The sequence below is a fragment of the Acinonyx jubatus genome, chromosome D1 (assembly GCF_027475565.1).
Source record: "Acinonyx jubatus isolate Ajub_Pintada_27869175 chromosome D1, VMU_Ajub_asm_v1.0, whole genome shotgun sequence".
NCBI lineage: Eukaryota > Metazoa > Chordata > Mammalia > Carnivora > Felidae > Acinonyx > Acinonyx jubatus.
Window position 1 is genome coordinate 38712482 of NC_069390.1, and position 26901 is coordinate 38739382.

General features: G+C 35.2%; 1 protein-coding gene across 2 annotated transcripts in view; it reads right to left on the reverse strand.

Annotated features, from left to right (window-relative positions):
• Window positions 1-289: 289 nt before the first annotated feature.
• PRMT3 (protein arginine methyltransferase 3) overlaps window positions 290-26901 on the reverse strand; it is a 133641-nt gene continuing 107029 nt past the window's right edge. For both annotated transcript variants that reach the window (XM_027072993.2, XM_053203381.1), the window contains exons 14-16: window positions 14271-14321; window positions 13989-14076; window positions 290-760 (exon numbers count right to left, since the gene is read on the reverse strand). In XM_027072993.2, the coding sequence (XP_026928794.1) occupies window positions 651-760; window positions 13989-14076; window positions 14271-14321 (249 nt within the window). In that variant the 3' untranslated portion in view covers window positions 290-650. The remainder of the gene's footprint in view (window positions 761-13988; window positions 14077-14270; window positions 14322-26901) is intronic.

A 26901-nucleotide genomic window follows, 5' to 3' on the forward strand; every position in this document is an offset into this window, starting at 1 on the left:
CCTAGGATAAATGTACTGAAATTAGACTTCCTGGGCAGCACTAGAAAACTATGTGTTTGCAAAGAGGAAAGCAGCTACGAAATGAGAAGTTCAGACCTAGAGGATAATCAACTAAGCTGTCCTTTAAATGTGATTTGTGTGACGCTCTTTTCCATATATCGGTCCCTTCCACTTGCTGATATTCTTTTAAACAATACAATTAAAAACTACTCCTCAGAGCAGAAATCTGCAATAAAATGTATAATAGCTTGTGTACAGTTGCTAGTTTAATAAAACATTATCCAAATAATCAGTTACTAGTGTTTAAAATTTATAGTAAGAAACATTAAAAACAACAAAAGAATATCTCTGTTCCAAATTTAGGCCTATTTAAATGATCTTCAATGCAGCTAAACTCAATGTAGGGGTTGTATCTAGTAAAATCTTGCTGACCAGACTCCTAAGACTGTGATTATGTAGGCAGTCCACTAGGATCAGTTGGTTCCCCTCAGCTGAATTATATTAGATTCCTACCATGTGTTTCTGGTACTGAGGAGAATCATTAGGGAAGGATCATCCACATGCTCAAACAAAGCCCCTCTCTCCACCCCCTACCCATGTCCCACCCTCCATAATAAAAACCGCAAGTTAGTTGTGCTTTTGTGGGCTTTTCACTGGAGACCGTAAGTTTGAGTTGAATTATTCAATGTGAGGGTCACAATGAGAGAACGTGGATCTTTCTTATTCTTGTGGACTGTGATCTTTCCTTTCAAGGCTTCACCTATAAAAGAAAGGCAAAATATGTGTTTGAGAATTCAAGGGATACAATCTAGCAGAAAAGTAATAATGTATACCTGGTACTTCTTTTTTTGTTGTTGTTGTGAGATGTTTCATTATTTAAAAAAAATTAACATTTAATTTTTAGGGCAATTTTATGTTTAATTTTTTAACAAAGTAGATCTACAATACAGGTACAGCAATATTTGGGGAAGTGAAATTTTTATAATAATAGCTCAAAGGATTGGAGCGTGTAAATGACAGTATCATACTGAAAGAGTCTTAAACTATAAATGAAATTGTGTAATAATGTGTGATGGTAGTCTGTGGTAAGCTACAGATGCATGCTGGAACTCTAGAGCAACAATTACAAAAACAAACCCAACACGTATAGTTAATCAGGCAAGGGTTTAGATAAAATGAAATAATAGAGAGTATTCAATCAAAAAAAAAATGCAAGAAGGAAAAGAGGAATAAATGACAGAGGGGATGAATAGAAAACAAATTAACAAATGACAGAATTAAATATATCACACATAATAACATTATATGGAAATGTGTTCAATATACTTTAAATAGAAAGACAGGGTCAAACTAAAGGAAGGAGAAAGATATTCTATATAAACATTAATCATAAAGAGTTTTAAATAGAAGTATTAATCTTAGACCAAGATGACTTCAGGAAAAAAAAAACATAACCAGAGATAAAGAGACACATTTAAAAATGATGTGTTCAATTCATAACTGAGACATAAGAAACTTTTATGTATGTATGATTACAGAGCTTCAAAATGCATGATGCAGAGCTGACAGAACCATAGGAAGAAAGTGATAATCCATAATTATCACTGGAAATTTCACCTCTCCTTTTCTAATAATTGCAATAACATTGCAGTAACAACTACACAGAAAACCAGAAAGTATATGGAAGACTTAACACCCTATTAACCAACTTGAGCTGGCTGACATCTACAGAACCAAGATCGATTACATCTATACATGCCAGGTCATAAAACAAATTTTAATACATTTAAACATAAAAATACTTGAATAATCCTAAACATTTAGGAATTAAAACAACAGACTTCTAAATATTCCATAAATCAAAATAAAAATCAGAAGGAAAATTAGGCAGCATTTAATCTGAATAATGAATCACAAAATACAAAAATATGTGACCTACAGCTCAAATAGTGCTTAGAGGAAAAATTTATAGCTTTAAATGTTCACATTAGAAAGCAAAGAAAACAAGCATAGAGGTCTTCACTGGTGAATTCTATCAAATGTTTAAGGAAAAATAATAACAAATTACATAAATTCTTAGAAAAAAGAAAGGAGGGAATACTCCTCAACACACCTTGGGAGGCAGCACCACCCTGATATTGAAACAAGATAAATTCATTACATTACAGCTAAATATCCCTCATAAACAAAGATTTAAACATCCTTTGAACAAAAGAGAAAAATCATATTACTGTCTCATAAAATATAGAAAAACCATCTGACAACATTAATTTGTAATAACTTTCAGCAAGCTAGCAATAGAAGGAATCTTCTTCAAGTTGATAAAGGGAATCTATGAGAAACTCCTGATAATATCATTCATAATGGTGAAGGACTGACTGCTTTCTTCCTAAGACTGCGACTGCGGTAAGGATGATCATTCTGACCACCTCTAATCAGTATTCTATTGGATGTACTAGTGAAGGTATTAAGGTGCGGGGGGAGGAATAAAAAAAGGATATAGATTGGAGAAAAAACAAAAGAAGCGAAACAGTCTTTATTTGCAGAACACATGATCTTACAGAAAATCCTAATATGCGGGATGCCTGGGTGGCTCAGTCGGTTGAGCGTCCAACTTCAGCTCAGGTCACCATCTCATGGCTTGGGGGTTTGAGCCCTGCATCGGGCTCTGGGCTGACAGCACAGAGCCTGCTTCAGATTCTGCGTCTCCCTCTCTCTCTCTGCAACCTCCCCCACCCCACCCCCGATTGTGCTTTGTCTCTCAAAAATAAATAAACATTTTTAAAAAATTAAAAAAAAAAAAGAAGATCCTAATATGCAAAAAAAGCTACTAGAACTGTAAGATGGCTTAGCAATCTTAGGATGTAAGGTTAATATAAAAAAATCACATTTCTATATGCTAGCAATGCAGAATTAGAAACTGAAATAAAAACCCACAAGAGCATTTACAATAGCATCAAAAAAAGCATATCATACTTAAAGATAAATGTAACATATGTGTACTATTTAGTCACATAAAACTATAAAATAGTGCTAAAGATGATCACTTTACAGTTGACCCTGGAACAAAACAAGTTTGAACTGCACAGGTCCACTTACATGTGGATCTTTTAAAAATAAATATAGTACAGTACTGTAAATGCATTTTCTTGTGATTTTCTTAACATGTTCTTTTATCTAGCTTACTTTATTGTAAGAATACAGTATATAATACATATACAAAAAAAGTATTAACTGGCTGTTTATGTTTTTGGAACGGCTTTTGGTCAACAGGAGGCTATCAGTAGTTGAGACTCTGGGGAGTCAGAAGTTATATGCAGATTTTCAACTGTATGGGGGGGGTTGGCCACATTGTTCAAGAGTCAACTATAAATGGAGGGATACATTTTGCTTGTGGATGAAAGACAAAAGACTGTGAAGATGTCAGTTCTCCTCAAAGTAATCTATAGATTCAACACAATTCCAATCAAAATCCTGGCAGGTTTTTTGTGTAGAACTTAACTAGATTTTAAAATGTATATGGAAATTTAAAGAATCTAGAATAGTGAGAACAATTTTGAAAAAAACCACAACAAAGTGGGAGCTCTTACATCATCTTATAAAGACAGTGTCTAACGGCCACAAAGATAGACACAAACCAATGGAACAAAACAGAGCTCAAAAATGGTCATATATATGTATGGTCAATTAATTTCTGACTAAGGAGCCAAGTGTTTAAATTGGAAGAGGACAGACTTTTCACGAAATGATGATGAAATAACCTAATATATGTTTGGGAAAAGATGAACTATGACTCTTAAAATTACCAGGAGATACATTCTAGACCTAAATGTACAAGGCAAAACTGTAACAGTTTTCGAAGAAACATGTAAGAAAGACTTAGGGTAGCAAAGATTTCTTAATTAGGACACAAAAGTACAAACTTCAAAAGATGTTAAGACAATGACAAGACATGCCAGGGATTGGGATAAAATATTAGCAACACATATATATGACAAAGAATTTGTACCCACATATATAAAGATTCTTTTAATTCAGTAAGTTGACAAACACCCGATTAAGAATGCAGCAAAACATTTTCACAGAAACCTCAACACCCACAAAATATACAAATGACCAATAAACGTATGAAAAGACGCTCAACATTGCCAGCCACCAGGCAAATGCTAATTAGAAGTACAGCTATTGCTCCACAGACAACAGAATGACTTCAGTTAAAATGACTGACCTTTCCTACAAGTGCTAATGAAAGGGCGGGCCTACGCCAGCCGACTCCATCTTGTTCTGTGTCCTTCACCTTGACCACACCTCCTCCCCTTGAGTAACCCCCCCCTCACCTGCCTAACAGGACTCGACCCTTCCCCAGGACCCTTCCCCAGCCAATCGGCTGAGGCCATAGCCATTACCTCACCAACTGCCCCCAGGCCCCAATAAAACCTTTGTCCTTTTGAAACTCGCTCTCTTTCCCTGGTATCTCACCGCTGCGTCTGTGCAGGTAGGGGACTGAGCTCGAGCTAGCTCGAATAAAGGCTCTTTGCTTTTGCATCGGACTCGGCTCCCTAGTGGTCTTTGGGGATCACGAATTCTGGGCATAACACTAACAAGGATGGCGAGCAGCTGAAATCACAATGGTGGTAGGACTGCTGAATAATGAGTGATTTTGAAAACATTTGCTAGTTTTTTATAAAGTTAAACATATATTTACCATTAAGACCCAATGATTCCACTTCTAGGTATTTACCCAAAAGAAATGAAAACCTCTGTCCACATGAAGAAATACTTTTACGTGAATGTTTGTAGCAACTTCATTCATAATGAACTTCATTCATTCATAATTCATAATGTTTCCTAACTGGAAACAATCCAAAGTCTAGTAGCAGGTGAATGTGTAAGTAAACTGTGGTGCTGCCATATAAAGGAATACTATTTGAGAATAAAAAGGAACAAACTACTGATACACAGACGTAGCTCAAATATGCTAACAAGCTGGAGTACATTCTGCAGAACTACTTTGATTGTAAAATTCTAAAAGAATACTAATACCTTAGTAGTAGTAATAATACTAATACATAGTGACAGAAAGCAGATAAATGGTTGTCTTGGTCTGGGGATTGGAGCTGGGATGACTAACCGCACAGGGGATCAAGGAAGAAACTTTTTGTATTGACGTCAATACTCGTTATCTTGATTAGACAAATGGTGCCTACCTTTGTCAGAACTCATCAAGGCATACAATAAAGATATATGAATTTTTATTATATGTGAATTATAGAATAAAACTGTTTAACCACTGTGGTGACTTAGGAATAAAGTGACTCATAGATAAATGGAATATAGTAGAGAAACCAAAAGATCCATTATCGCAATGTAGTACACAGTAAATACAGTAATACAATCTTTTTCAATAAGAAGCCGGTCAGAAACGAAAAGGAAAAGTTTGAAGATTTGATTACATAAAAGTAAAAACAAAATTCTATAAAATAAGATACTCTAAAGAAAGAAAAGCAACTTAAAACACTATTACTTTCACTTCTTTGAATCACAAATACTTAAAGTGAATTTTGATTTGATTCCTTAGGAAGAATGATCAGAAATGGAAAACCTTCATAGAAGGTATAAAGTATATTCCAGTTTTACATTCCTGCCACCTTTATCAACTCTAGGTGTTACGAGAAACCAAACAAAAGGGGAACCTGGCTGGCTCAGTCAGCTAAGTGTCCAACTTTGGCCCAGGTCGTGATCTCACAGTTTGTGAGTTCAAACCCTGTGTCGGGCTCTATGCTGACAGGTCAGAGCCTGGAGCCTGCTTCAGATTCTGTGTCTTCCTCTCTCCCTGCCCCTCCCCTGCTCATGCTCTATCTTTCAAAAATAAATAAACGTTAAAAAAAAAAAAAAAAAGAAACCAAATAAAAAATGAGTGAAAGAAAACAATAAAAATATTTTTGTTATTTAGATAAACAACCCCCAGAATCTGCCCGCTTTGTTTTGCATTTCAGTGATTATCAGTGATGAAGGGTATTATCTCAATTATTTCAAATGCTTAATCACCACACACAAAAAAATCCTTTGTGCATTCCTGTGAGTGGTTTTGTTGATATATATGAGGTATTGCTGCAATTATTTCTTTTTACTGCATGTCCTGCTGTTTCATTTAATTCAGAAATCTAGCACAAGTCAAAATAAACTAGTAATGGATACCTTCGTTACATTTTCACAAAAAAATTTAAGCATCAATATTAAACAAAACATCTGAATAATTAAAAAGTCTTAACAGTAACTGCCTTATAAGCTGATATGGTAATTTTAATGTCTTAAAATGAAATACAAGCAAGACAACTATTTCTCTAATAATCTTAATTTCAAAATGAGGGTGCAAACAGCACTTATTTAAGTTAATTAAATAGCACGAAGGGTCACGGTAATAAATACATAATTCACACTGCTGAACTCCCTTCAATTGTTTAGGCCTGACAAAAGTGCCAAGACAGTGGCTGTAATACGAGAATAGATCGTAGTCATTTATCAGTGTCAAATAGATATAAAATGACTGATGTTGTTAAGCATGCATACTGTGGTGAGAGCTGGAAAGGACACTCTGTGAAGCTGAGCTGTATCACCTTGTTTTTATCATCGGCAGACGGCTATTAGAACCACAAAGCAGTGTTGCGTTCAGTAAGGAACAAAATTGATTTCATTTCAATTCTGTTCTTGTGTTTTTTTAAAATTAATTTCTTCTAGAGCAATGAAATTTCATTTCCCCAGAAAGGAGAAAAACTTAAAAATCATTATTATCACTATTAAAGCTTAGAGGTAAAGAATGAAAGAAAAAAATAAATGGATTTTTCTATCATCAAGCTTACTAGATACATATAAAGAAAGAAAAATAAATAGACTGATTTTAGTCATGTTTTCAAAGCCAAATTACATGAAAAATATCTGTATTTTAAAAGTAAACAGTGCCATCATTGGCAGTGAAATGTACAAGTACTGTACATTTAATGCACAATAAAACTGCACATTAAAGCAAAGAGGAAAAACATGGTGAATTTAAAATTTAAAGCTAAGTGTTAAAAGTATTTATTCTGGGAGGCTAGTTTGTTACTCCCAGAATGCTGGAAGGGCTCAAATGTTGAGAACATTTTTTTTCTGAATTATTTTTAAATCTAGGTTGTAAATAAACACCAAAAACAAAAAATAAAAACAAACACAACAAAATAAAACAAATTAGGCTCATTACTTTATGTTCCATTTTGCTTTTGGCCAAATGCACAATTCTTAATCTAAGAAATTCCCTATTCACAATGCTTTTTCTTGCTTTCTAAATATCAAGGCTACCCTGAAGGGTAGAATTACCATTACCATTTACCATTCACTGAAGATATTTACTGAATGAGATTTACCATTACTGAAGACATCCACCCTCCCCCACCCCCAATCTAGGCAGCATAACTCTATAGGAATATTTATGTTTTTATTTTAAAAATATTATATTACTTTTTGGACACTAAGATAAGATTTACATATATAGTAAATCATTCTGATTAGACTCTTGGCTTTATTTAATTTTATCTAATAATTTTACAGCAGAATAATGAGTCAAAAACTACCTTTAGTTTAACTAAACCCAACTATAGAGAACTCTTCAGTCATGCCAAGGCAAATTTGAACACCAGCCTATTCAAGGGCAATAGTATGATGAAATTTTTAAGAACATCAGAGTTGACAAAATGGGACCACCAAATAAAAGTTAGTAAATGCCTTTGGCATGATATCACCAAGGTGATTAGAGGAAATTAAATTTCAATGACACTGCATATTACTATACTTATTTGTATATTTTGCAGAATATTTACAATATGGCAAATACTACATCAGATCAAAATGGAGAAAGACAAACAACTCATCTTCTATGAGGACCCTTTATCACAGCACACTGAGATGTGATAACACAGATGTATGCATGAAATGATCTAGCAGAACAAAGACAGCAATTAATTTTCTGAGGACAGTGAGTAAAGATTTACAAAACTAAGCTGGGCAATAAAGAGAAAATTGAAATTTATCAAGTGAAAGAGGTCAAAACAGCTTTCTAGGTAGACTATCTTAGACAAGACAAGGACTAAGAAAGAAAGTTAGCTAAAAAATGAGCAATGTGTCTAAGACCATATGAGCTGGAGCATATGATGTGTTTATTATGTGGGGCTGTAACAGAGTAGGGCTGGAAATGATGAAAAATGGTCAGATTGTAAAGGGCCATGGTAGGGAATTTGGGTATTATCCTGGAGATATTGACAATCCAGTGAGGGTTTTTGTTTAATTATTAACTTTAGTAAGGCATAATTTACAAACAGTAAAATGTGCATATTTTACATGTGCAGTTCAATGAGTTTTACCATTATCTCATCTTTGCGAACTTTTGCCTACTCCAAGTCTCAAAGATTATGTTATCTTCTAGAAATCTGGCAGTTTTACACTTTTATATTTAGGTTTATGACCCATGAAAGAGAGAGAGAGTTGGTTTTTATATAAGGTAAGCAATGAGATTTTTTTTCCTATACAAATATTTAGTTGTAAGCACTTCTTGAAAAGATTATCATTTTCCCATTGAATTACACTGACTCTTTGGAAAAATATAATTAACTATACAAAAGTGGGTCTATTTCTGGGTTCTCTATTTGTTACATCAATGTCTACATCTATCTACAGTATAATACATTACTGTCTGGCTTAATATAACTTTTTAGTAAGTTTAGAAATCACATAGTGTAAGGATTCCAATAGGATTTTTGGAAAATTGCTTGGCTACTCTAGGTCTTTTGAATTTGCACACAAATTTTAGAATCAGCCTATCAATTTCTACCATGCTAAATTCACTTACTAATTCTGGTAGGTTTTTTTTGGAGATTCCTTGGAATTTTCTGTGTATACAATCATGTTATCTGTATATAATGACACTTCAATTTCTTCCCTTCCAAGGGCTTTTAATTCTTTTTTCCTTCCTTATTGCACTGGCTAAGACCTCCAAAATAAGAGAATAGGAGTGATGAGAGCGAACATTCTTGCCCTATCCCAAACAGAGGGAAAACACTCAGTCTTGCTCCAGTCAGTATGATGCTAGCCATGGACTTTGTGTGGACACCTTTTATCAGGTTCAGCAAGTTCTCTTTTTATTTCTAGTACGAGTATTTATCATGAATAGATACTGAATTTTGTCAAATGCTTTTTTTGCATCCACTGATGTGACCATATGGTTTTTCTTCTTTAGATGGTTAGCATGGTTGACTGCATTAAAAGATTCTAAAGTATTAAAAAAATATTAAATTATTCAATCAGTCTTGTATTCCTGGACCAAATCCCACTTGGTCATAGTGTGCTGTTTTTTTTTTTTTTTTTAAATATATTGCTGGATTCAATTTGCTAGTATTTTGTTTAAAATTTGTGCATCTATATTCATGAGAGACACTGTTCTGTAGTTTAATTTTCTTGTACAATTTTTATCTAGTTTTTGGTGTCAAGGCCCTCATAAACTTAGTTCTCGTCTACTTTCTGGAAGACATTGTGTAGAATTGGTATTATTTCTATTTTAAGGGTTGGAAGAATTTGCAATGAAGCAATCTATACCTGGAGATGGATTTGAGGCTGGCCTCCTGTTTTTGTAAATAAAATTTAATGGGGCACAGCCATATGCACTCATTTACCTACTGTTCCCCACAGTTTAAGTTGTCTTTGGGTCCCCATTGCTGCCACTGTTACTTTTGCTACTACTGTGGGGTTAACTGGGGGTTGGTGTATGAGAGAACAGAGAGAAATAGAAAAGAAAAAGGAATTTCCTCCATTCTCTCTGAGCATTAATTAGAAGACCCTTTCCCCATTCCTTAAGTTAGAGTTAGAGGGCTCTGTTGGGAGTTCTTGCTGTGCGAATGCCCTCCTTTTGGGTTTCAGGCTGTCTGGAGTCCAGACTGGGGGATACTGGAAGCAAATAAATCATATATTTACCACCACTTCGGGGTACTCTGAATTCGGGTCTTCTCCAATTTATCTGCTATTATTTACTTTTCAGAGATGTCAAGTAGCTGTTCCATGCATTCTGGTATTGAAGTTGCATTCAGTGAAAGAGCTTATTTTCACTGCCATAAAAATCCTCTGTGCTCTACTCATTTGTATCCCTTGTCCCCGGTGACCACTGTTCTTTTCACTGTCTCCGTGGTTTTGCTTTTTTCAAAACGTCCTATAGGTGGAATCACACAGTAGGTAGCCTTTGCGGATTAGCTCCTTTCACTTAGTGATATGCATTTAAGATTCCTCCATATCATTTCATAGCTTGATAGTTTATTTCTTTTTAGCACTCAAAATATTCCATTGTGTGGGTGTGCAGACCATTCATTTTTAATATAGTTATTAATGTTGGAATTTAAGTCTACCATCATACCATTTGTTTTTTATTGGTCCACCTGGTTATATTTGTATCTTCTTTTTTCTCAAAATTCCATTTTATCTTCACTACTAGCTTATTAGCTATATTTTGTGGCTTAATTTAAATTTTCAATCTGTTCCTCTGGCATTTACAATGTACATATTTAATTTATCATAATTTACCATTAAATTGCTTCATGTACCATGTAGGAACTTAATGTATTTCCATTTTCTCATTAATGTCTTTGATCACTGCCATACATTTTATGTCTCCATGTTTTTAAAATTATTTATTTTTTTTTTAGAAAGAAAGCAAGAGGGGGGAGAGGGGCAGAGGGAGAGGGAGGAAGAGAGAGACAGAAAAAGAATGAGAATCTTAAGCAGGCTCCATGCTCAGCGCAGAGCATGATGTGGGGCTTGATCCCACGATCCTGGGATCATGACCTGAGCTGAAATCAAGAACTGAATGCTCGACTGAGCCACCCATGTGCCTCAGTCTATGTTTTGAAACCCATAGTACATTATTTTTGCTTTAAATAGTCAATTATCTTTTACCAAATTAAAAAAAATGAGAAAACAAAGTCTTTCTGATTGATGAAAAGTCACTGATGAAAAGTTTTTGCCATGATGAATTTCATGTTGTGCAATGTCTGAGTTTTTTGTTTTCCTTTGTTGCCATTAAAGTCACTTGGGTCCAGTTTTTTTTCTTTTAAGGCTTGTTTTTAAGCTTTGTTAAGGAGCATGCAGGTTAGCCTTTATTCTAGGGACAGTTTATTTCCACTATGAAGCTATGGACTCCCCACTCTTGCTGGTTGAAAGTCAAAACCCTAAACAGCCTCCTGTAAACTCTGGGAACTGTCTGGTTCACAGCTGCCCCAGATGTTCTGCCTAACCTCAGGCATTTCATCCTACACATATACATCTTAGTACTCATCCAAAACAGAAGGGGACATCATGTGTAGATTTCTGGAGCTCTTTTTCTGATTAATGTGTCCTTTTTAGTACTTGGCCCTGCAACTTCCAGCTTCTATTCATTGAGTACTACCACCAGAGGCTCAGCAGGGTTTAAAAAAAAAAAAAAAAAGTGTTATATTTCTTTGTATAATTGTTCCTTTATACTTCCATAGCTGCAATGACCACATTTTCCTCACTTTGAAATTTCCCTTTCAAGACTTTCCTGGTTGTACTTTAAAAGGGGATTCTAATATTTTTGATGTATTGGCCTTACTATTTAAATACAAGTACATATACAATAGCAGTGAAAGAAATATAGAATGTAGATGGTGCCAGAAGGAAACATTAAAATCACACACCTCCTTCATAGTATTCTAAAACAGCTGAAACAATTAGTCTAAGGATTACTAGGTAAAGCGTAGTTAGGATATCAAAATTTCACTAGACATCAAATAATATTTTGTTATAATTAGGTAGGAGAAAATGAAAATATGATCTTAAATCTCCTCTAAGATTAAAACATGAATGAATTAGTACTGTATTTAAAATTCTAGCATTAAGGGGTTCCCAGGTGGCTCAGTCAGTTAAGAGTCCGACTCTTGGTTTCAGCTGAGGTCATGATCTCACAGTTTGGGGGTTTGAGCCCCATGTTGGATTCTGCGCTGGCAGTGTGACGCCTCCTTGGGAATCTCTCTGCCCCATTCCCACTTGTGCTGTCTCTCTCTCTCAAAATGAATAAATAAACTTAAAAAAAAATAATACAATTCTAGCACTGAAACAATAAAATGGTTACAGTAAAGAAGAAAGCAACATTTTCAAGTTTCCAAATATCATCCAAATACCAAAGGTATATAAAAACCAACCAACCAAACAAAAAGAAAATGCAATAAAATTTCATTTGTGCTTGCTTCACTTGCTTTGCTGTGTTCAAGCTTTTTGGAGAAAGAGAAAATGATACTATCAAGGTGTTAATTCCATATCATTGCGATCTTAAAGTGAAAACAGGGCAACAAGGTGCTGCTTTACTCTAATAGTGTTTATTTGCATCTACTAAATTCAATTTATGCATCAACAATGAAATCAAAGCTAGAAATGAATTTTATGAAATTGTATTTTAAACATACAGAGAACAATATAATGACCACCCGGGACCCAACACTCGGCTTTGCCAAATCTTACCATCCTCCCACAGTTCCCTCAATTTCTAAAAGGAATGATTCAGATATATGGCACCGAACCCTCTTTATAGCCTTCCCTGATCCTACTTCTACCCTTCCCCAGAAGTGACCACTCACTGAATTCCGTAGTTATCATTTTTAAGTGTTGCTTCTTACTTTTACTATGTGTTGTGTGTATGTATAATTGTTTCACATGTTTTCAAGCTCCATATAAACAGTGCATTATAGGAATCCTGCAACTTCTTTTGTTTAAAGTTGCTTCTGACAGACACGCATATATGATTTATTACAGAGATTTTATTGTATGTAACTACCATATTTATCTTCAGTTAATGGACATTAAGGTTGCCTCCAACTGTTCACTTCTACAAACCATACTGTTGTCAAGATACTTGTACACAGGTTGTGGGGGAGACCCTTCAGAATACATGCCTAGGGAAGAAAACTGGCTGTAGTGATGGATACTTATACATCTATACTTCACTTGATGGCAGCAAACTGTTCTCTAAAGTTGTACCAATCATGACTATCAGCAGAAGAATTTAAAAGTTCCATTTGGCTGCATTATTGTCAGCACTCAGCATTGTTAAATTTTATGTGTTTTTTTCCTGTAGTGATGTTTAAAACAGAGTCTTTTACATAGTTTTACCTGGCCTCTCCTGAGTTACTAGTGATGTTGAGTATCTTTTCATCAAAGTTAGTTGTACGTACAGCTCTGTATGTACAGTTAGTTGTACATTCAGTTGTACATTCAGCTCTGTACACGAAGGAAGAAGATAGTCAGGAAGGTTTCAGTGAAAGTGGGACAGGACAACTTATATGTAATGAGTAATGTAAATAAAAGAAAAGATTCTATAATCAAATTCGAACTTGTGGAGTTAAGGGTGTAGGTATATCAGAACTATAGGTGCTCATCTAAGTGAAAAATCAATGAGGTGTAAAACAAAAGAATGTAGAATTGGACCAGTCCTTGAACACTTTAAGATTTGAGCAGGTGATGACAGTGGAGAGCATTCTAAACATATATATTGAATACAATAACTACTGAATGGCATTCTCTTTAATTTATACTTCACCTCTGTTGGTGATACTTCTCTTTAGTCACTTTGGAAACGAAAATATTTTTAGTTATAGTTGCAACTTAGGAAATACTACTTATTGCTTAAAGAAACGTTTTCTGAATTATTTGTGGTACTCAAAAGCCACATAGTAAGTCACATACATTTTAAATGGTGGGAACTAGATTTAAATAAGAGTTTTCTTTAAATTACTACTTTAATGAAATAACATGCCATCTAAAATTCATGTAGCTCTGAGAACATCTTATCTTAGATCTGTTGTTACTTAAATACAGTGGGCACACAAAAAATTGTGCGGAATGAAGGGATATTGTTAACTTCAAAATGAATAAGACATTTCTCCCCTTTTACTATTACTTCTCACCTGCTTTCACTGAAAATGGCTTTTCCAGTAGAAATACTGTTTGTTTCCAGTGTGTTTTGGCACTCTGGGGGCCCGTGGAGAACACAACCTGCATTGGTAGAGTTCAAAAGTACTGATGAAGTACAAGATTTTTAATATCATGCTACATTAATCTACGACATCAAATACAAACTCCAATTGCTTACAACATCAAAATGCTTATGATCAAACACCTGGGGGCACAAAAATAAAATAAATGTATTTCACATAATTAATTCTTACGAGAAAACTCAGGATACTTACCCTCCTGTGACAATTCTTCTCAAAATATATATCGAAGTAGCCAGCAATTGCCTGTTTTTAAGAAAAGAGATATAAATAATTATTAAACTAATTACATGACATAATAATTATTCAGTCTTTCAAGACTTGGCAAAAAGAGGGGAGCCTGGGTGGCTCAGTTGGTTGACCGTCCGACCCTTAACTTCAGCTCAGGTTGTGATCCCAGGGTAGCGGGAATGAGCCCTGTGTCAGGCTCCTCACTGAGCGTGGAGCCTGCTTGAGAGTCTCTCTCCCGCTCTGTCCCCTCCTCCATTCACATACTCTTAAAAACAAACAAACAAAACAAAACAAAACAAACTTAGCAAAAGAATCCATTTCAAAGACTAGATACTTCTTAAACTTATGATAGGTCACTATTTTTCCCGTAAAAGAAGTTACATGTAAAAATAAAGTAACGTAATTTGACTTTTCCCCACAGAAACAATATAATAAGAAGGGCAACAAGGCTAATCAAATAATCAACACATGTTTGATTAGAGAAATGACTGTGGTAGACTACTGAAAGGTGAGAGATTACACGAAGGAAGAAGGCTCAATCGGCCCCTAGCTGACCCACTGTCCCAAGGAGGCTGCTGAACAAGTTGAGCCATCTTGGACCCTTTTCGCTCCAGTCAAACCAGACAACTGCAGCAGCATGAGGGACCCAAGGAGGGACCGGCAGAAGAAATAGTAGATAAGTACAGTCTAGATTGCAGAATCATACACAAATAAATCCAAATGACTGTGATGTCAAGGCACTCAGTTTTAGGGTGGTTTGTTACACAGCAATAAACGTAATTTAAACATACTCTTGTATACAAAGATCTCATTTAATTTCTTCTGATCTTGTGCATCCAATCTTAAAGTACTATGACTATTTTTATGATGAAATCAATGGAATTTTTAAATGTCACTTTTTTTTCTGATGATAAAACATGTAATAGTATTCAAGTAAAACTTATGTTTAAGCATATACCCAAAGGAGAACCTCTGAAATAACTCTAAGGGTTACTGCAATAGTATAAAGAGGTCTCTAAAAGATGATTATTCAGATAAATATATATTTTTCATTTCTTTTTATTTAAAATTTAAGTGATACCATTTGTTTTTCTTTCACTAATAGACCTAGCATAATCTATTTTTAAAACCGGCATTAAAAAAAGCTTATAAAGTGTTAAAAACAGGACACTGATTACTAAAAAATCACTATAAAAATAATTTGTGTATCCTGCTGCTTTTGTTGAGAATGTGAAGTTAATTTATTGGTCTGTAAGGTTAATATGAACTGGGTCCAAAACCAGCTCACTATTCAATGTTGAGGTTCATTATATTTTAGATACCAAGAGGGAATCAAAATACTATTTATAATTCTGTCAAATAGATATAAATAAAGCAAACTAAACAAGTTAGTATAGAAAACTATGCAGTTAATCAGAACACATCTAAAACATAACTTTCTTCAGTTGATTTCCTCCACAGGTTAGTTCAAGTGTTTTCTTAAATTTATTCCTGTATGCCAGTCTTGTTCACCACTGTATCCTTAGTCCCTACAGCAGTGCCTGGCCCATAGTACACAGTAAATATTTGCTGAGAGAATGTGCTTATTATACACAGTACTTACCATATTATAGAGTTAGTTGTCCTACCAGACTGCAAACCATTTAAGAGGAAAGCCTATGTGTAACTCATACTGCTGTGCCCCTTACCTAGAACAAGTGTGTTAGATAACAGGTTCTCAATAAATTTTAATTAAAATTTTCAGTCTTCAGTTTCCTAAATATAGCTAGTCTTCTTCTGTAGTTGGGACACTTTATGAAATCAGTGAATAACTAAACTTAGAACTAATAATTTTAGACTCCAAAAAAAATGAAGAATGTGAGCTATGTATAGGGGAGGAGAGGATCCTCTAATTAATTCTATGCATGAACCTACAGAAGTTTCAACCTAACCTCTGAACTATGCAGGCTAGATCCAAATCAACATAACAAAGGCTGAGGGAATGGAACTAAAACCTGAATCACTAGCACAGGTCTCAGGATTAACTCTGAATAAAATGTGCATGGGAAAACCTTAAGTCAACAGGTAAAGATCTAGAGGACAAAACAAAGATTTGAAAAACCTGTACAAGTCAGACGATCCCTGAACAGCTTATGTGCAGGAGAGACCCAAAACAGCATAGCCAATGTTCAGAGAATAAAACTGAGATGTGAACCACCATCTACCCAGGCATTGTTGACAGAATTCATGTTTTGACTTTAACTGGTATGATTGCCTGCTTACACCAAACACTATTTTCCAGATGATTATAACATGACTGAGATTACACACAGCATAGCATGCACATCTAGAACATAATCCAAAATTACTCAACATACAAAGAACCAGGAAAATGTAGCTAACTTTCAAGAGAAAAGATGCCAACTCTGAGATGACCCTGAGTCCTAGGAGACAAAGATCTTAAGGCAGGAATTGTAACTATGCTGTTTTGAAGGAATAGAAATGACGTTATAGAAAACACACTGAAATGGAAGTGAAAAACAGGAATTCTCAGTAGAGAAATAGAAACCTCCCCCACCCCCCAAAAAACCCAAACCTAATGGAAATTTTAGAATTAAAAAATGCAATAACTGAAACAAACTCCCTGGACTGAATTGCAGAATGGAGATTACAGAGGAAAAAAAAAAAAAATCAGTGAATTTGAGGACCGATCAATAGAAAGTATCTAATTTGAAAAACCAGAGGTGGGGGTGCCTGGGTGGTTCAGTTGGTTAAGTGTCCAACTCTTGATTCTGGCTCAGGTCATGATCTTGTGAGAGAATCCCAATTGGGATTCTCTCTCTCTCTCTCTCTCTCTCCCTCTGACCCTTCACTGCTCGTGTGCTTTCCCTCTCTCTCTCTCAAAAAAGGGAAAAAAAAGGGGAAAAAGATTAAAAAAAAATGCAAGAGCGTCAGGGACCCGTGGATCTAACATATATGTAATTGGAAATTCAGATTGAAAAGAAAAAAATATTGGAGCAGGAAAGACTTTTAAACATTCTTTATCTGGCAAAATTATCCTTCAGAAATGAAGGCAAAATAAACACATTTTCTAGTAAAGGAAAACTAAAAGAATTCATTGCCAAAGGAGTTTTCAGAAGACATGTTAAATAAGGCAGTTCTTCAGGCTAATGAGCAACAGTACGGGGAGGAAACCTGAAACATCAAAAATAACAGAAAAGCAATAGAAATGATAAATAGCTGGGTAAATACAAAAGACTACCTTTTCCCCCTGAATTCCTTTAAAATACTTATGATTGTTTAAGGCAAAATTGTATCATCTGGTAGTATTTTTTCCATGTATGCTTATGTAATCAAAAAGACCAGGGCAGGGGGTTGGGGTTAGAAGGAGGAAGAGTAAAATTACACCAACATATATAAGTGTTTATAAAATCTGCAACTGAAGAAGGCTTTTTAAGCATCACACACAGGCAGAAACTAATATAATGGAAATTTAAAACTTTGGTATCAAAACCAAAATGAGATACTACCTTACATCTGTCAAAATCGCTAGAATACAAAACACAAGAAATAGTAAGTGTTGATGGCAGTGTGAAGAAAAAGGAACCCTTGTGCTCTGTTGGTGGGAATGTAAACTAGTGCAGACACTGTGGAAAACAATACGGAAGTTCTTCAAAAAGTTAAAAATAGAAATACTATATGATTCAGTAATTCCACTACTGGGTATTTACCCATGAAAACAAAATATTAATTTGAAAAGATATATGCACCTGTGGTTATGCAGCATTATTTACAATAGCCAAGATATGGAAGCAACCTAAAATGTCCATCAACAGATGAATGGATAAAAAGGATGTGTATATTTACAACAGAATATTACTCTGCCATAAAAAAGAATGAAATCTAGGGGCGCCTGGGTGGCTTAATCAGGTTAGATGTCCAACTTTTGATTTCGGCTTGGGTCATGATCTCACAGTTCGTGGGTTTAAGGCCAATGTCAGGCTCCATGCTGACCATGTGGAACCTGCTTGGGATTCTCTCTCTCCCTCTCTCTCTCTGCCCCACACCCTACCACGTGCTCTCTCTCAAAATAAATTAAAAAAAAAAAAAAGAAATCTTGCCATTCACAACAACATGGATGGACATAGAGGGTATTATTCTAAGTGAAGTAAGTCAAAGAAACACAAACACCACATGATTTCACTTATATGTAGAATCTAAAAAACAGACAAACAAAACAACCCAGACTATTAAATACAGAGAATAAACTGGCAGTTGTTGCAGGAGAGGTGGGAGGAGGTGGGTAAAACAGATAAAGGGATCAAGAGGTACAAACTTCCAGTATAAAATAAATAAGTCATGGAGATGAAAAGTAGAGCATAGAAGATATAGTCAATAATATTGTAACAATGTTCTATGGTGACAAATGGTAGCTACATTCATCACAGCGAGCACTGAGTAATGTATAGCATTGTTGAGCCATTATGTTGTACCCCCAAAACTAATATGACACTTTATGTTAATTATACTTCAATAAAAAAATAATAAAATTTTAGCGTAAAAATTAAAAGCTGAATAAATCTGAGAACATTTGCAATATATATTACAAAGAGTCACTGTCCTTTGTACATTAAGCTACTACAAAATTAGTAAGAATATGTCAAAAACTAAGACAAAGCAGGAAATTTATAAAAGAAAAATCAAATAATAAAGCATATATAAAAAATATTTGACCTACTTAGAAAAAAAAGTAAATTAAAACAACCAGATACAGGGGCGCCTGGCTGGTTCAGTCGGTTAAGCGTCCGACTTCAGTTCAGGTCATGATCTTGCGGTCCGTGAGTTCGAGGCCCGCGTCAGGCTCTGTGCTGACCGCTTAGAGCCTGGAGCCTGTTTCGGATTCTGTGTCTCCCTCTCTCTCTGACCCTCCCCCATTCATGCTCTGTCTCTCTCTGTCTCAAAAATAAATAAACGTTAAAAAAAATTAAAAACAAAACAAAACAACCAGATACAGTTTTCTCTGATAATGATGAGGAAAACAAATTTTTAATAATATCCACAGTAAATGGGGAAAGTAGCATTCATACTGGGAGAACAAACTGAAATAACCTTTCTAGAGAGAACTCAGTTAGCAATACATATTAAAAGGCAAGACATTTGCATTAAAAAGAAGTCAGACACAAAATATATGATTCTATCCATATACAGAAAATTCAAAAATAGTATGACTAACTTACAGTGTTGTAAGTCAGGATAGTAGTTGCCCTTGCAACAGCAATAGAAACTGGAAAGACTCAGATGGAGGGCTCCTGGCTGCTGGTAATATTCTGTTTCTCCAGCTGAGTGCTGGGTACATGGTAGGCATTCACTTTGTTCAATTTTTTCAAACTACATTTAAGATTTGTGGACTTTTCTGTTGTGTATGTATGTGTTGTAGACTCAATCAAATGCATATACTCACTGACTCAGTAATTCTAAACTTAAAAAAAAATTCCATGGAAATTATCAAGTATGCTTGCAAAGATTTAGCCACAAGAGGCCAATTTTAGCCTAAATTTTCAATAACAGGTCACCAGTTAATAAATCATAATACTTCCATATCATGGAATATTTGTCCATCAAAAGTAATCTTGTAGGTAAATATTTATCGATTTGGATATTAGGTAAAAAGAATAGTACATGTATTATGGGCACTTATTATATATTATACAAACGTAAGTATTTATGTACATGTCTGAAAAGATATTCACCAAGCTACTGAAAGTGGATGACAGATTTGGGAAGTTCATATTCTTAATCCTTATCTATAATTTACACTTCCCCCCCAAAAAATAAACAGCTTCTGTGATAATAATAAATCATTTTTGAGCTAAATGGTCTACAGTACTGCATGAAGATGCACTCAATTCAACTATTACCTTTGTATCAGTTCCCTTATTGACACCCAAAAACTACTCATATCTGCACTCCCAGGGCTACGGCAGTATCTAATACGTAACAGGAACTACATGAATTTGAAAATAAAGACAATTTCCCCAATTACAATACAATAACATTTCTATAATAATAACAATATACATGATCAGAAAATGTGACCTAAGTCTGAAATGTATAAAACACACAAAGTAAAACATCCTATATTTAACTCTGGTAAAAGACAGACTGGCAATATTATTATGGTAGAACAATTGCAATTACAATACACTACAGGTCATAACAAAGAGAAGAGGTTGATGCATGACTTTACAGTGAAATTAAAAAGTCAAAATATTTGTGAATACAAAGATAATTTAAACTGTCTTCCAATCCTCAAACTGCACTACCTATGAAATTTAGTTCAAAATCAAAAAAGAAACTAACTTTCCCCTAACCCCCCAAAAATACAGTGAAAGAGATACTACATAGTTTGGCGTAACAAGAAAACAGGTTTTATGTCTCAAGATGAATAAATAGAAATGAAAAGCATAAATTCATTTTGGTTTTGAGAATTTGGCAGGGATCTATGACAAAGATAGATCTGAAATCACATCTAGCTTACAGTTCCCTTTGAAATGGAGTTTCTTCAACTCCTCAAGCAGATTTACCTTCCTAATGATGTCTGGTGGAGGGTAGTATTAAAATCAGTTCCATAGCATACATTAAGCAGAACCATGAGAAGTTAGGAAGAAATTCACCTATGATAAAAAATTATGTGCAAATAATCTATCTACTCATCAGGCTTTGAACATTCCCCTAACTGAGCAAGTAGAAAATTCTTGCTCTGAAAAAACCAAAGGGAATTTCTGATTTTAAAATGGGTGTTAACCCTCAAATAGAATGCCACTTAAATAAAGGGAAAGGGCTCCCTCTACCACCATGTCCCCCCACTCCCCCCCGCCACTTTATAAGTGCTCCTTAATAATTAAAATAGGTATTAGAAAAAAGAGGAAAAAATCTTAAACTTGAATCACAGTCCTAAAACCCAACTGAACCATGATTAGTGTTTTTATTTCTGCAAAGCCATTATAACCAAATACGGCAGCTGACTTGAAGACAAAGTTATTTCTTTTGCTGCAGAATGTAAACATGCCACACTATTTTTCAATTAGTTTCACCACCTTGTTACCAGCACTTTGACAGACTATCTCTAGGTCATTCAAATGTTAATTTCAATGAACTTACACTCTCTCTGTTAAAGTCATTCAAATGTAAGAATAAACAACAACCACAGGAAATTGAAAATGATGACTAATAGGCGATGGTTATAAATAACTGGAGCACAGCTTGACACGTGCTTGAAAAAGATCAGATAGGTTATAAGGCCTGAGCACAGAATAAATTTCTCTTTTGTTCCACATGTATATCTTGTCAGGAGCAAAGGGAGCTGCTGAGGGGAAAAATAAGCATTAAAATAAAATATCTGTAGGAGTTGGGTTAATCCTCGGAGACAAGGTCACAGTTAAATAAATAAAATTTCACTGAATTGTACCACTGTCAGAAAAATTTTAGTTAAAACGTCCTTAGACTGAGAGATAGGAGAATCTGTGCTAATTAACAAGAAGGATAACAGAAGAAAACAGAATAAAAGGAAAATACATGCACATACGGTAAACTTCTGGGCAGTTTGATCACATTTGTAATTTGGTGGGAATCCTCCACAATTCATTTGAAGTATATACACGAAAATAATTCAGGCAGATAGCTTTGTTGTGCATCTTAAACATTCCTAAGCATTAGAATACGGTTTTTCAAAATGAGGTCTTTGTTCTTCTTTGTGGGTTTCACAAAAAGGAAGAAAAGAACTGACAATATTTGTAAACTGAGTATTTAAAAATCTGTTTTAAGCCACATTTTGTTTGTTTATCCTATATACACAAAGGTAGATGCAGTTCATTTTACACATGCTCGTTTGAAGAACAATGACTTGGAATAAAAATAAATTATTTTCTCATATATTTTCGTGTAGTGAGTATTTCTTTAAAGAAAACGTATCGTGTGTATGTAACAGGATGGCAGCCAATGAAATAAGACCAGACTAGACCTTATGAGGAAGAAGGAAATTAAAAATTATCATTATCACTATCACCTGCAGGGAGTAATTTATCATTTCTGTTCTTCATTGGTATCATGTTCCAACAGCGTGTGGTTACAGCAGATACAATTAGGCAGCTGGCCACAGAAGTAGGAGGATAATGTGCTTTTGATGGAGTTTATCCAAGCATGGAGATAGAGTGTTTGTAATCCATGCAGCAGAATCACTATGACAAAAATACAATTCATTTTTTGTTGGAGTATTTCTTTCAAAATCTTAATACAGAACTCAAAAGCCTACTGATGATGAGTCTGAAACAAGTAAAGAAAGAGTAAGAAGATAATGCCTACGAATGATTACACAGCTTACATTAGTGTATACAAACGAGATGAAAATACAAACATAAACCATGCAAGCTGCTGCATAAAGACTACAAACATTGCTAGTAATAACTGGTAATTAAACTAAGAAGATGTAATCAATCAATATGAAAATTATACATTATGATTTTATCACAATATTAACTATAGCTTAAATTATGGACTCTTTCTTCTTCAATTAATTTTCTATTTTATCCCAAGAGAAAATTTGCATCTTTCTTTTCTTTCATGATTCCTCTAGGGAACAATACACATTAAGTGCCATATAACTCTCAAGGGATACTGCCAAATTGAGTAGCGTTTAGAAATAGACCAAGCAATATGGGAAGTAGCAAAACAGACGATAGGTCTAAAAATATTTTTAAAAAGGTACCTTTACTGAAAACCTTAATGTAATTAATTTTTGATCTACATACAATAGTCCCAGATTATAACTGAAATTTCTTTTAAATTTACTTAGTCTGCTTCCCTTGTAATTTCAAACTTGCTTATTAAAGTGACTTTAGGGGGCAGAAGGGATCACCTCTTTAGAGCCTAGAATAAAAGTACTTTCCCTCTGACATTTCATAAATTGATATTTGACATGTCCTAACTGCTCTACATTTCTTCCTAGCTATAAACACAAGATACTGTTTTGTACACTCGAAACTCACTGACATTTATTAACATTTTCATTTTTAAAAAGCTTTTGTCTTACTTTTTTAATGTCTATTTTTGAGAGAGAGAGAGGAAGAGAGGGAGAAAAGAGAGAACGAGCAGGGAAGGGGGAGAGAGACAGGGAGACACAGAATCCCAAGCAGGTTCCAGGCTCTGAGCTGTCAGCACAAAGACTGGTGGGGGGCTCGAACCCACGAACCATGAGATCATGACCTGAGCCCAAGTCAGACGCTTAACCGGCTGAGCCACCCAGGCGTCCCCTATGCATTTAGTTTTTTTTAGATTGCACATATATAAATGATAGCATGCAGCTTGTCTTTGTCTGACTTCTTTCATTTAGTGTAGTTCCCTCAAGGAGTATCCATGTTGTTGAAAATGGCAATATTTCCTTCATTTTATGGCTGAATAATATAGTCCATTATGTGTGGACACACACACACCCCCCCATATCTTTTTTATCAATTCATCTATCGATGGACACTTAGGTTGCTCCCATAGTTTGGCTGGTGTGAATAACACTGCAAAAAATATGGTAGTGCATCTATCTCTTTGAGATCCTGTTTTCATTTCCTTTGGACAGATATTCAGAAGTGGGATTGCTGGATCATATGCTCGTTCTATTTTCTTTTAAAGTTTTTGTTTTTTATTCATTTTGAGAAAGAAATAGAGAGCAAGCAGTGGAGGGGCAAAGAGAGAGGGAGACAGACAGAATGCCAAGCAGGCCCTGCGCTGCCAGCACCTTAACCAATGAACCTGAAGTTAAGATCATGACCTGAGCCAAAATCAAGAGTCAGATGCTTAACTAAGACACACAGGTGCCTGTTAGTTCTATTTTTAATTTTCTGAGGTACCTCCATAACTGTTTTCCATAGTGGCTATACTAATTTACATTTCCACCAAAAGTGCACAAGGGTTTCCTTTTCTCTACACCCTCACCAACACTTGTTACCTCACTACTATACTGATTTTTAAGAACACAGATTCATTTTCCTGATTATATACTTCAGCATAAATGGAATCATACATCAGGTAGTGCTTGTCACTGGCTACTTTCCTTGTTGCTTTTTTAGATTCACTTATACTGTTGTGTATTACTTAAACTGTTATATGGCTGTAAGGCATATGTGACTATACAGTTTATTTATCCAGTCTACGATTGACAGGCACTAAGTAATTTTAAGTCGGGGCTTTTATGAGTAGAGCTATGAACATTCTCTTATGACTATGTCTTTTGGTGAACATATGTATTAACTGTTGTTGGGTATACACCTAACAGTGGAACTACTGGTATGTGCGTACGTACCATTTTTGTTAATCTTTATTTTTTCCTATATACTGGCCTTCCATTGGGGTCGTTCTCTGTTTGCCTGAATACCTATTCGTATCTCCTGAGTATAGTATAGGTTAGTACAGGTTGTCTGGGACAAACTGTCTTTCCCTCTTTTTATCTGTTCATCTGAAATTTTTTAAATTTCAGATTCATTCTTTTTTTTAATCTTTTTTTTTTTTTATGTTTATTTTTGAGAGAGAGAGAGGGAGGGAGACACAGAATCCAAAGCAGGCTCCAGCCTGCCCAACGTGGGGCTTGAGCCCACAAACCGCCAGATCATGACCTGAGTTAAAGTCGGATGCTTAACCAGCTGAGCCACCCAGGCACCCCTTTTATCTTTTTGAAAAATATTTATTTATTTTTGAGAGAGCGAGCACGCAAGTGGGGGAGGGACAAAGAGAGGGGGACAGAGGATCCAAAGCAGACTCTGAGCTGACAGCAGCAAGCCAAATGTGGGGCCTGAACTCACAAACCGTGGGATCATGACCTGAGCTGAAGTTGGACGCTCAACCAAATGAGCCACACAGGTGCCCCCAGATTCATTCTAAAAGATATTTTAGTTGTGTAAAATTCAGGGTTGGCAGCTATTTTCTTTTAGTACACTGAGAATATCATCACTGTATTATCTTTTTAATTCTGTTGTTTCTGTTAAGATAACATTTATTGGTCTATTTACTGCTCCCTTGAAGATAATTCCAGCACTCTACTCATAGCCCCACTGACTGCTTTTAAGATTTTCTCCTTGGGGCATCTGGTAGCTCAGTTGGTTAAGCACCTGACTTCAGCAAAGGTCGTGATCTCACATTTCGTGAATTTGAGCCCCGCATGGGGCTCTGCGGTGATGGGGCAGAGCTTGCTTGGATCCTCTGTCTCTCTTGCTCTCTGCCCCTCCCCTGTGCGTGCGCTCTCTCTCAAAAATAAATAAACATTAAAAAGAAAATTTTTTTTCTCCTTGAATTCTATACTGTTACTAGGATGTCCTAAGTGTAGGTTTTTTTCTTCCTCTTTCTGATACAATTCACATATCATAAAATTCTATTTCAGTAAGCTGTATAATTCAGTTTTTAAAGAATAGTCAGACTTGTGCAACAATCTAATTTCAGAACATTTTTATTACCCCAAAAAGATATCCTGTATCCCCTTCTAATCCCAGCCCTCTCTACAGATTTGCCTATTCTGAACATTTAACATAAATGGAATCCTTCTGTAGTTAGCACTTGCACTTAACATACCGTTTTCAAGCCTCATCTGTGTAGTATTATGTACTAGAACCTATTTTGTTTTATGGCCAGATATTACTTCACTGTATGGATATAGCACATTTTGTTTATTCATTCTTCAGGGGATGGACATCTGGTTTGTTTCTACTTTTTAGCTATTATGAATAACGCTGCGATAAGCATTGATGTACAAGCGTTTGTGTGGACATATGTTTTCATTTCTCTTGGGTATATACCTAGAAGTGGTAAAATCAGTCTTATTCATAAACACAAAATGGATTAAAGACCTAAATGTGAGACCTGAAACCATAAAATTTTTAGAAGAAAACATAGGCAGTAATTTCTCTGAATCAGCTGTATAAACATTTTTGTTTCTATGTCTCCTCTGGCAAAGAAAACAAAAGCAGAATTAAACTATTGGGACTACACCAACATAAAAAGCTTTTGCACAGTAAAGGAAACCATCAACAAAACAAAAAGACAACCTGCTGAATAGGAGAAAATATTTACAAATGATATATCTGATAAGGGCTTCAAATCCAAAATATGTAAAGAACTAATGCAACTGAATACCAACCCCCTCCCCCACCCCAAATAATCTGATTAAAAATGGGCAGAGGACCTGAACAGACATCTTTCCAAAGATGACACACAGACGGCCAACAAACACATGAAAAGATATGCAACATCACGAATCATCAGGGAAAAATAAACTAAAACCATAATGAGATATCACTTTCTACCTGTCAGAATGGCTAAAATAAAAACACAAGAAATAGCAAGTGCTGGTGAGGATGTGGAGAAAAAGGAACACTTGTGCACTGTTGGGGATGCAAACTGGTGCAGCCACTGTGGAAAACAGTATGGAGGCTCCTCAAAAAATTAAAAATAGAATTTCCATATTATCTAGTAACTCTACTACTGGGTATTTACCCAAAGAATACGAAAACACTAATTTGAAAATATACACGGACCCCTATGTTCACTGCAGCATTATATACAATAGGCAAGATACGGT